This window comes from Lontra canadensis, unplaced genomic scaffold, assembly GCF_010015895.1.
Source record: "Lontra canadensis isolate GAN:19392208 unplaced genomic scaffold, GSC_riverotter_1.0 scaffold18, whole genome shotgun sequence".
NCBI classification, from domain to species: domain Eukaryota; kingdom Metazoa; phylum Chordata; class Mammalia; order Carnivora; family Mustelidae; genus Lontra; species Lontra canadensis.
Genome location: NW_022631012.1, coordinates 16725651 through 16737650, shown reverse-complemented (window position 1 = coordinate 16737650; position 12000 = coordinate 16725651). Strand labels below are relative to the sequence as shown.

The 12000-nt window shown below is 44.9% G+C and overlaps 1 protein-coding gene across 12 annotated transcripts in view; it reads right to left on the bottom strand.

The window, feature by feature from the left end:
• Nucleotides 1–12000, bottom strand: part of ANKRD44 (ankyrin repeat domain 44) — a 311506-nt gene that overhangs the window by 195502 nt on the left and 104004 nt on the right. For all 12 annotated transcript variants that reach the window (XR_004382975.1, XM_032860168.1, XM_032860169.1 and 9 more), the window contains exon 2: nt 3889–3972. Coding sequence is in view for 9 of the 12 variants with exons in the window: in XM_032860168.1 (XP_032716059.1) it covers nt 3889–3972 (84 nt within the window). In the remaining 3 variants the exon portion in view is untranslated. The remainder of the gene's footprint in view (nt 1–3888; nt 3973–12000) is intronic.

The following is a 12000-nucleotide window of genomic DNA, read 5'->3' as shown; positions in this document are numbered from 1 at the left end:
AGATTTTCAGTCCTACGAAGAGAACTTTTAGTCTTATAACTGAGACCTGAGGGACACTAACCAATCCAGACACTAGTGGATAATGTGTCTTCATTGGCAGAAACGAAAAATGGGCCACCACAAAATGCTCAACATGAGTAATGAAGCAAGGTTTGGTCATTCACTCCGCACGTGCTGCGAAGACTGGACTGGGCCACGGAGCAGGAGAGAATGAAAAACACAGCCACCCCGTCATCCAGCGCACAGTCTCTCAGAAGTAACCAGCTCCAGTGAAGGGTCCAGCGAGGTTCATTGAGTTCTGGGAGGTGAGAGCCGAAGTAGGTTTCTCTGGCTGGGCAGGGAGGTGGCAGAAGAGGCAGCAGAAGGGAAACAAGAATTAGGACGACACAATGGAGGAAAGAAGAGGTCTGAAAGGGCAGATGGGATGGGGACAGTGGAGAAGTAAGAAAAAACATCAATATCAATGGGTTGAAAACCTTGTTTGGTTGACACACAGTTCACGAATGCTGCCAGCAGGGAATAAAGTTCGGAAAAACACAGAGAGGTGAAGCTGAAGGAGATCACTTCCCGTATCAGGATCACTTCATCAAAGGTGATCGAAAGACACAGGAAGGTGGGGAAGAAAAAAGAAAGCAAAAAAAAAAAAAAAATCAGAGCCTAAGACAAATAAGAAAAGTAAATCCAGCTAAAGAAAGAAAGCAAAGGGCGCCTGGGTGGCTCAGTGGGTTAAAGCCTCTGTCTTCGGCTCAGGTCATGATCTCAGGGTCATGGTATGGAACCCCACGTTGGACTCTCTGCTCAGCAGGGAGCCTGCTTCCTCCTCTCTCTCTGCCTGCCTCTCTGCCTACTTGTGATCTCTGTCTGTCAAATAAATAAATAAAATCTTTAAAAAAAAAAAAAAGAAAGAAAGAAAGCAAAGGGTGAGAAGGGAGGAAGACACATCGTGTCCTCCCATTAACAGGAGGCCGCGCCATTATTTGTTTCCCTTCCTTGACATTTTAAACGTGCTGATGAGTGGCCTCTCTTCCCTCCTGAAGGGAAGCTCCAGGCCTGGGTAGCTAATCCTTATTCGCCTTCCATCTCCAGACACCCTGGGCTTTCCCCACATTGCCTAAGACACCCCCAGGGACAGTCGGCACTACTGATCCAAAGAAGCATGGACAAAAGCAAAGCATGACGTCAAGAGAACAGCTCACTGTCTCCAACAGACCTGCTAGCGAGCAGGGGGTCAAATGAGGTTCTTTACACTCACCTGAGGGAAGGAGAAGGGGGCTATGAAGACGGGGTCTACAGAGGAGACAGCGGAGGAAGGCACTGGGCCCCGGTGGAGCCACACTAGCACCGGGAGGAAGTCGGGCTTTCCTTCTTGTAATGCTCTTCCTCCCCCAGCCCCCACCCACACTGACCCACCCGAAAGCCCAAACACCAAACCCCAAAACGGCCCCCGAGGGGTCAGGTGCGCACCGCTTCCTCAGCCCCTCATGGTTAACCTGTGCCCCTAACAGGGACCGCATTTTCCCTTTCAAAATGGCGGCCAGTACGATTTCTCACTGTTGATTCTCTGCCCTCTCGTGAGCTCCGTGAGGGTGAGAGCAACCTTCTCACCGCTGTATCCCTAACACCCAGCACTAGGCCGGAATTCGGTAAATTACTCTTAAATGAGTAAATTACTCTTAATTGAGTCTTAAAAGATAAGTAAGTGTTATCACTTGAATTCCCTAAAATTCTGTAGTACCAAAACTTGCTGTGGCCAAGGTTGCTAACTATTCATGTTCTCCAGTCTCTGGGGACACAGCTGTACTAATTTCACAACCCCTTGCAGTTAGATGCAGCATGGAATGAAGTTCTGGTCATCGGGTTGTGTGTGCAAGTGACTGTGCCACTCCCAAAACGATCCATAAAAATCCTCCTCAGATCGTCCATGCTCCTTCTTCCCCTTCTGGCCGGCTGGACTGAAGATGAGCCCCCTGGGCTAGAAGCTACGTGTTGATACCTGGGACCCCATGTGGAAAAGAGCCACGGCTCCAGTCTGGTCACAAGAGAACCAAGCTTCTCCCATGTTTGAGCAACCAGGCATCCGGGTCTACGTGTTACTGCAGTTAACCTAGCAGGCTCAGTGATACAGCGAGGTTACAACTAAAGTTAAGCTTTCCCAACCTGTACCAGCCAGCAACCACTTGTCACCTTCCTAAGGAGAAATAAAGGCCCTTCAGAGGACAGTGCCGTCTTTCCCGGCATGTTTGACTCAACAAAAGTCCTGTGTGCTCATTATCCTCAGGAGAAGACAGTAACTGAAACTTTGCCTCGGGCTCGCCTGGACTTGGGCCACAGCCACCAAACAGGCCGGCGAATGGCAAGGACGGCAGGACACCCTGGCAGTCAGCGGGCCTGCCTCGGCTCCTCTCCACAGTCCGCGTCACGCCCCACGAGCTCTGGAAAAACGCCCAACTGCCTCCTCCAGGAGCCCTGGCCGGGCCTCATCTGTGCTTCCCTTGCACAAACATCCTGAAACGCCACCCGGCTGTTTCACTGCCCACCGGGGAGAGGCTGCCAAAAGCTTTTTCCAAAAGCCACACCAGCCTGCACTCTGCCCCTCCCGAATAAAGCCTTCAGCCCAGCAGAGAGAGACCCCACCTCCGACACAAGTCACAAGTTCCTGGGGCCAAGCCCTTCTTCTGCACATGTGTTTGACTCTCTCTGCTGTTTCCAACGAACCCTAGAGACTTCAAAGGCAGCGCCTCTCCCCATGGACTACGGCCTTAAGGTAACTGACTTAACACTAAGAGAGTTAGTAGTGTGTACTGCATAGAATTGCTTGTTCGATCTGGGTCGAGGAAACTATTAGAAGGGTAAATTATTGACTAACTCTTTTCACTTTTCCTCATTGCCGATTTGTTTATTTCAAGAACTTCCTGATCCGAGGGTTCCTAACCTTCTGGGGACCACGCACCCCTTTAAGAATATGATGAAATGCCTTTACTTGTTCACAGAAGATACACATGTCTCCAATCACATGTGTGTTATGTAAGATTTCAGTTATACACAGGAGGCCAAGCTCACTTACTGGTCCCAGGTTCATGGATCCTCTAGGGCAGAGGTCAGCAAACTTTCCCTCTAAAGGTAATAAATATTTTTGCCTTCCTGGGCCACATACAGTCTCTGTCATTAATCTCTACTCAACTCTGCTCTTGTGGCGAGAAAACAGCCACGGTCGAGTGCCAACGGGATTTCATTTATTGACATTGAAATCTGAATGTCATGTAATTTACACATGTCACAAAATATTATTCCTCTTTTCATTTTTGTTTTTTTTTTTCCCAGCCATTTAACAAATGAAGACTATTCTTCACTGGCAAAAACCGGTGCCAGACCATAGTCTGTCAAGCCCTGCTGTAAGGCAGAGGTTCTGGAGGCAAAAACAGGACCTCTTTATTTTTACTACTTTCCGATGGAAATTTCACATTTCCTTCTATCATAAAGGCAGGCAACCAGTCTCATGAGTGTCACCAGTAACTGTCACTCAGTCCCCAGCAGAAATCACAGGTATGTTCATACCACACTAGGGTGGTCACAGAGAGCACAAAATATCGATCATGCTCATCACTGGTCTGAAATGATGCTCATTATTAGATCTTCTGCCACATCTTGCTATTTAAGTGTGCTAATGGAGAAACACACAGATGTGATTATATCACAAATTTGATATTTCATATTTTGATATCTGTATTTATATATGCCTGATTTCCACTGTAACCACATGTATTTTACTTTGTGGACTTAAAAACAGAATTCTGAGCACCAGTCCAGAGCTTTCACCAGATACCAAAGAGGGCTACGGTGGAGAACGGCTAAGAGGGCCCGAGCAGGAAAAGCCCTGGCGTCGCCTACCAGAGCATTCACATCTTCGGTTTTGTGGATGAGCGTCCGTATCTCCTCTGGGTCACCGCTGAAGATTGCCTGGACCAGTGGGGGCTGCAAACACAGGAGAATTTGAATTAGAACTACAATGACACATATTTGATGGTATTCAGATGCAGACAGCTCTAAGATTGGTTCCCAGAAAGCTGATTCAACAATTATCAACTGGCAGACAAAGATGAATACGGCTCAGACTCACCCTCACTAGAGGGCTAGTGGGGGAAATATTTGCATCAAGAAATAACCGTAACACAACTTGAAAGCCATAGCAGTCATCTCTAGCCTGGGGCTATGAGTATGACATAAAACTCAACCATAAATGAAGACATCCTTGAAGCACCCTTAAGTTTCCCATCAAGGAAATTCCCAGATCTGCAGTTTTGAATGTACAGTCCCCATTGTTTTCGACTTCTTGTTAGACCCGTTGTACCCTGGTACCCCCAGACAATTCCATTTCTAGTGGATGTTAATAGCCAAGTTTCTGGCCTCCTGAACACTTCTTTGTCAATGTTTGGAAAGCCCTTGAAATCATTCTCAAACGCTTCCCACAGCTTTAGCCAACACTAAAGGCACTGAGTGTTTCCGATGTCACTATATCCCACTGTTTGCACAAAGTAAGTGGTATAATGGCAGGGTGGGGATCATGAGAGGAATACCAGTGAGCACTTATATTGAACTCACCTACCTTACACAAGACCCAGAAGAGACTGAAAGGATTTCCAAAGCGTGATGGAAACACAGCTGAAAGAGAGAGACTAGCTCTGGGGCACCTGGATGGCTCAGTCAGTTAAGCATCTGCCTTTCGCTCAGGTCACAATCCCAGGGTCCTGGGTTCAAGCCCGCATTGGGCTCCCTGCTTACTGGAGAGCCTGGTCTCCCTCCCTGTCTGTCTGTCGCTCCCCTGCTTGTGCATTTGCTCTCTCTCGCTCGCTCTCTGTCAAATAAATAAATAAAAACTTTAAAAAAGAGAGAGAGAAACTAGCTCTGTTTGAAGGGTAGATGGGGTGAGGAGAAGAGCATATCTAGAAAAGCTTCACGGAAGGCACTTGAATGAATGAGTGTAAGTTTGCTAACAGGGTAGGAAAGGCATTCCAGGCACAGGGATCAGGGTGTGCAAAGGTGAGGACACGCAAAAAAAAAAAAACCTGATATCTTGGAAATGCTGCTATCAACAGGGTGACCAGAGTGGGGTAAAAGAGGACAAGCTGTGGGCTCTGGGTTTGATGTTGGGCTCGCCCCATGTGGTGAAGAGCCCCGTTCAAAGCCAGCTCCACGGCCGCCGGCTACATGCTGAGCCCCTCCCACGTGCAGTCCGGGAGTAAGCATGGTCCTTGCTGTTCAAGCCCTTACAGGATTGCTGCTAGGAAGAAATGAGAAGAGACGCGGGAAAACCGTCTGTAACCGTACAACCCGACGCAAATAACAGATATATTTATTACGAAATGCTTAACACTGCTAAGGTAGAATTTGACAATTGTTTTTTCAAACTTTAAAAACTTTGTTAACTACACACACAACACACACTCACACCTTCTAGAAATACTTTACAATGGGTTCGATTTTTTTTGTTTCGTTTTTTGCTTTGTTTTGTTTGGTTTGGGTTGGTACAGATAGAGTGCAAGGAGCAGAGGGAGAGAGAGAATCTTAAGCAGGTGCCACACCCAGGACAGAGCCTGATGCGGGGCTCGATCTTAGGATCAAGATCATGACCTGAGACAAAATCGAAAGTCAGATGCTCAACTGACCAAGCCACACAGGAGCCCCCTTTGCAGTAGTTCTAGTCAGCAATCAGATGACAGCAGTTTCCCAGATGTGTCTGACCATAAGAATCACCTGAGATGCTTGTTAAAACAATGTTCCTACACCGCTTCCCTGGAGATTCTGAGTTATCCTGTCTGGGATGGGTACTTGTGAACCTATTTTTAATAAATGCTCACTTAACTCTCAGAACACTGGGTGAAGGTAAAACCATCAGCATCACCTGCCTCAATGTCTCCCTGTGCCTTCCACATGAGAATCCCAGTACTCATCATGTCTATAAATTTTCTTTTCTCTTTTTTACTCTCCTGTGGGCTTTCTTATAGGTTCTGATGGTGTTTCTTGTTATTTGCGGGTACCAGTGTAAGTACTTGTGGGCAAGTAAGTATTTGCAGGTATAACGTAAGTAGAGCATAGTAAGACTCCTTGAGGAAACACTGCATTAAAAATACTAAGTTGCAGGGGCATCTAGGTGGCTCAGTTGGTTAAGCATCTGACTCTCAATTTTGGCTCAGGTCATGATCTCAGGGTCATGAGATCATGAGATCAAGGCTCTGTGCTAGGCATTGAACCTGCTTAAAAGTCTCTCTCACCCTCTCCCTCTGCGCCCGCTCCCCCCACAAAGACAAATAAATGAAATAAAAAATAAGAATGTTAAGTTGCAGGTAATTTTTCAATATGTCAGGAATTTTTCTGCAGTTTTTCCCCCTGCCACAAAAGTTTCTAGCAAGTAGACAAATGTATCTTTCTTTTGTCCCAAATACTCTCAGTTTTGCCTTCTTGCTAAGGTGCACGATTCAAAGAGTTTCTCAAATTGCCAACAGTTAAATAGCGGGAAAGAAGTCTTGAAAAGAAAGCAAGTTTTCTACTAGTTTGGTGTCAGCTTGTTGATCTGCCTAAAGACAAGAAGATCCTTCCACACACTTCTGACACCTGCTAAAACCAAGTCTCTGGGTTATCTGCCCCATGGCAAGGACCATATTTCATTTAAAAAAACAAAAAACAAAAAACAAAACACAACAGAATCAGACACTAACTCAGGATTTTAACAACAACATGAAAACTTGTTTCTCTGTTCCATAATCCCCCATCTGCTTCGCTCATGGCCAAATGCTCGCGTGTACTTTTCTGCCTTTTTTGAACCTGAAAAGAAAACAACAAACCCAGCAGCCCTATGAGTTAGATGACAAGCAGGGGCAGAGTCTGACGAGACTTTAGTGTTAAGTCAACAGTGATCAATTAACGGTTGAGAAGACACCCATCTCAATGGCTTACGTGTCCCTAGTTGGTCACTTCAAGGAAACACAGCTAGTTACAAAGCCTCTCGTCACTCACGAGTGTAAGGAATGCACAGAGATACTCTTGCCTTAGTCCTCCTGCTTCTCAAGAAAGACAAGGGTTCTCAGCTATGGCTGGAATGTTCCCAAGGAGAGCCACCAGACAAAGCTGCCAGACCAGGAAGGCCAGCACAGCCCTGCGGCAGGGAGCACCCCAAGGACCTCCAAGCCCAGTCACTGAGCCCGTTCTGAAGGGCATCATGGATGCACAGAATTCCCAGCAGAAATGGTGTGCACATGCGCCCAACACCTCTGGGCCTAGCTCTGCTAAAAGCGGCTTTACAGAGTATTGTCAATGCACAGGATTTCTAGCATCCATTGGGAAGAAGCAACTCTTCGAGTCCCGCAGTCACATCTGGACACACATACACCCACCTGTCCATGCATCTTCCCACACACATACATAACTGTATTGACACTCGTGCATATAGACATCGAGATGCACGTCGATTCACATATAAATCCCTCACACTCCCTGAGGAAAAGAAAAGCGCCTGTTCTCCAAGCCCAGAGTCTTGCTCGATGGAGCTCTCTGGCCCCGGCAGGGACAGGTCACCACTGCGGCAACATCACTGTCTCCACGATGGTGAATCCAAGCGTCATGAGATTCCAAATCACGACTTCACAGATACGTGCTTTGTTAGACAGATGCTGTGTGTTTGCTTAGATGTAATTCTTGAACTAAATTACTATGACTCCTTAGCAAGTAATATTAAAAAAAAAAAACACATTATGGGTGTTTCTTTTTTTTCTTCACCCTCCCGAATAAAACATACCTAGAGAGCACTTAGGCATTCCTTTCTGTTAGGATTTTAATCCAATCTTGCTGCTTTATTTCTCCCTAAATAAATACTTACCCTGAGAATAAATATTTAGGGAAAAAAAGATACATCTAAATACTGCCTCTATTACATGATTTTAAGAAAGGGGGAATATTCTAATTACAATATTCTTGCTCATAAGTGTCAAATACTTAAACTCTGTTGACTATTTATTTGGAACCACTATACATATCACAGTGTTTGCCTTGACCTTGGGAAGGCTTAGAAGCAGAGTCTCACCTGCAAAAAAACACAGTCCTAAGACTTGGTATGTACAGGTATTTCTTTCTGAAGTTTCACATGCTTCAACACTAGCATATACAAAATATTAGCGCTCTGCGTGCGTTAGAGTGCAAAGTTGAATAAATACAAATTCACAACAAGGGTCAAAGTTGGGAAAGACAAACACCGGCAAGGGACAAAAAGGGATTCCAATATCATGAAGCCACGGGTATGTTATCAGAACCTAAAGAAACCGAAATTCTCCAGAGAGGTTTGCAATAAGTTCAGCATCAATTACTAAAATTTCCTTAGCATGCTTAGCAAGTATAAACTGGAAACGATTGCCCTGTGCTGTGGATACTGGCACAGTCCCTCAAAGAGGTTCAGAGGGAGAACAAACTTCCTGGACCTACTTGAGCACAGGCACAAATGGATTCAATATTCAGGTGGGACCTGTCCTTGTCTTCCAACCCACCAACTATTAATACCCCACTGTCTCTTCCAGGGCGTTGACAGCTGCCTTCTAGAGGTGACCATCTGCCAGGCTGATGGCACCGGATCCCTCCAAGACAGAAGTGCAGAGCAGAAAGGCCCCTTGAATTCAGCAGCCGCTATCAATCATACAGCTAGTCTTGCCAACACTAGGAACTGAAAACTCATCACCAAAGGCCCCGTTCTCTACCCACATCCCGTACCAGTCCCTCCGATGCAATACTGTTTTATTTTACTGTCAGCCTTTGAAAATAAATTGGGAAAATATCTGGTTTCCGAAAAATAAGACCCTGCATCAAACGTGTATTGACAGAGAATTCTTAAACTTTGAGGTAGAGTTACAACTCCACTAGGGGGCGCAAGATGGCTAACTTGTCACCTGGGAGATAAGAGTGACCGTCAGGTTGTGTCATTAAGACAAGGAAGCTGGAAGATCCACTTTGTCAAGATCTAAGAGAACTCAAGCTTCCGAGAAAGTTCTTGGTAATAAGTATGTACGTACCCTCCCCCAAATAGCTTTTCTATTGATCCCCAAGGGTCCAGGTTTTTAGGAAATAAGAATAATGCAATCTAAAACTCAGGTGTTAAAGTATCATTTCATCACTTAAAAAACTCAATTCAACTAACCCTTTAACTCCACTTTTTAAAAAGCACTACTGGGGGTATCAGACAAGGCATTCGTTTAGGAGTAAAGCCCATCGTGGGTTTCATGGAGAGAGCGCAGCTGGTTCAGAGTACCTACTCCATCTTGCAATGAGGTTGTGGAATCCCCCGCCAAATCCCCTAATGAAACCACCCATTTGATTTTCGCTGAAACCTCAGATAGTGTACGTCACATTCCCTTTCTTGGAGCTGCATGCTCCTTACTAACACACTGGCTCTGGAAGATAAGCAGAGCGATAGAAGTTGCCACCTAGCATCTGTGTCCTATGGTCAATGGTAAGAAGCCTGAGAAGATGATGCTCCAGCATTTTGATACAGATTCCTGGCATGCTGCCTGTCTTTTTTTGGTTAGACTGGGTAATTAAAGACTCCACATCTGAAAGAAAATATCTTGCATTCTAATCAGGAGCGGGTGTTGGGAATTAATCAATAGCCAAGAAGAAAAAAATAATATTCTTAAACATCTGTCCATACTTGAGTATTCTGAGTACAGTATGTCATGAAAGCAAGATGGGAGCACGTTATTAGAAGCCAATGGTCGACGCAGTAATACTCTCGCCATGCGAAGCCATCAACTTATATGAGCAGGCTAAAACACTTCATTAGGGAACAAGTGGTTTTGTGGGAGGGAGCACTTGCATTTGTACAAAAGGATAATAAAAATTTGTTCGAGTCACTAGATTTAATGGATAAAACTTGTTAACTCTGTTCATATGGGTCCCGCTGTGTGATCTGTTGAAAGGATGCCATTAAGTGCTTCCTGAATATAGATCACTCTTTATTTGGGAAGAAGTTCACTCTATCACAGAAAGATAATGATGATCATAAAGGCAAAATCTGTTTCCCTTAAGAACAGTACAAAATACACTGAGTCCCCATAAACACTTTTTTTAAATGCGGGACTACATACCCTGCTGAGTAAATGTCTGAAACATTTTCAATTATTTGCAATTATTATTAAAAACAAAAGCCCTGGGGCACCTGGGTCGCTCAGTGGGTTAAGGCCTCTGCCTTCAGCTTAGGTCGTGATCTCAGGGTCCTGAGATCGAGCCCCGCATCGGGCTCTCTGCTCAGCAGGGAGCCTGCTTCCCCCTCTCTCTCTGCCTGCCTCTCTGTCTACTTGTGATCTCTCTGTCAAATAAATAAATTAAAAAGTCTTTAAAAACAAAAGCACAAAGTTACAAGTATCAGTAATAGCCCCTACAGTTATCTACTAACTCTATACCTCTGAGAAAAGAACAACTACCTTCAGTCAGAAAATGAAAAAATTAATTATCTAACCTCTTCCAAAATGAAAATAGGATACGGAAGTGAAATGCAATAGGAGGAAGTACGGACTATGAGACAGCTATTCCGGGACCAATGATCCAGTCTTTAAAACATCCATCCTTGGGGCGCCTGAGGGGGCTCAGTCAGTTAAGCATGTGCCTTTGGCTCAAGTCATGATCCCAGGGTCCTGGGATCGAGGCCTGTGTCTGTGTGAGGCTCCCTGATCAGTGCTCAGTGGGGAGACTGCTTCTCCCTCTCCCTCTCCCTCTCCCTCTGCAGCTCCCCCTGCTTGCACGCACTGGCTTTCTCTCTCTCGCTTTCTCTCTCTCTCTGTCAAATAAATAAAATCTTAAAAAAAAAAAAAATCCATCCATTGTTGCATTTCCTTTCCTGACACCCTCTGTGGCTATTTCTTTACCCTTTAATTCTGTTGCTTAGTGCCATACCCCGAGGATAGCGTGCCCAAGGCAAAAAGAAACCCAGGCACGCCCACGTCACTACTGGTCACCAGTCAGTCACCAAAGATTAAGTAAAAGGAAATGATGAAACAGCAGTACCAGTTAAATTGAAATCTGGAGGCAATGTTGACTTTTACAGACCTGAGATCTCACTCTTTCTTCCACAGCGGGGAGATGAACGAATGATAGCAGACTGGCCTGGAATTAAATCCCAGCCATATTTTCTTCATCTAGTAAATGGGGCTGTTAGAGCCATTTCACAGGATGCGTTGAAGAAATGTCCTAATATGTGCGGGCACATCGTGGGCACTCAATGAAAAGAGTAATTGTGTTGACTTTGAATCAACACGCTCAAAGACTTTCACAGACAAGTGTGTTCATAGTCACGCTACAAAAGGAAACATAAGGGATCTGGAGAGATTTTTTTCCAAAAAATTACAGAGCAAGTAAACTGGATTAGGATCCTAAGCCATTCAACACCGCCTCTAGTGCAGAGAGGCCCATCATCCTGGGAGAGAAGATTTCACAGGCAGGAGAGCAAAAATCAACCTCAAAACTGTTGCACAACCTCTCTGTACTCAGCAGTCTAATCTACTGTACCAAAATAATAGCAGGTCACCTGAAAAACATTTCATCTCTCTCTGACTGATCAAAGGGTGCCACATACTCACGTCCACTGGATGGGACATGAAATCATAATTTTACTCCTTACGGTTACCATAAAGGCAACCAGTTACACTTTTCTTTTATGATCTCTTGATGCTCATAAAGGAGATTGAGCCCCTGGTTGGAGCTGTGAGAAGGGAGTGGAATGATTTACCTGCTAGTGGCAAAGCTGAGACTAGAATTTAGTTTTCCTGATTCTCCTGGTTCATTACTTTCTTTCACATGTCATCTTAATATAATACAATATGACACAATACAATACAATAGAATGAATAGATAACAAATATATGAAATTCAGCCTCAGTTCCAATGTACTTCCTGTGGAGAAATATTCTCTACTTCACAATTCGCTAAGGAAAGATTTTAAATATATATATATTTAAAATCTTTCCTTAG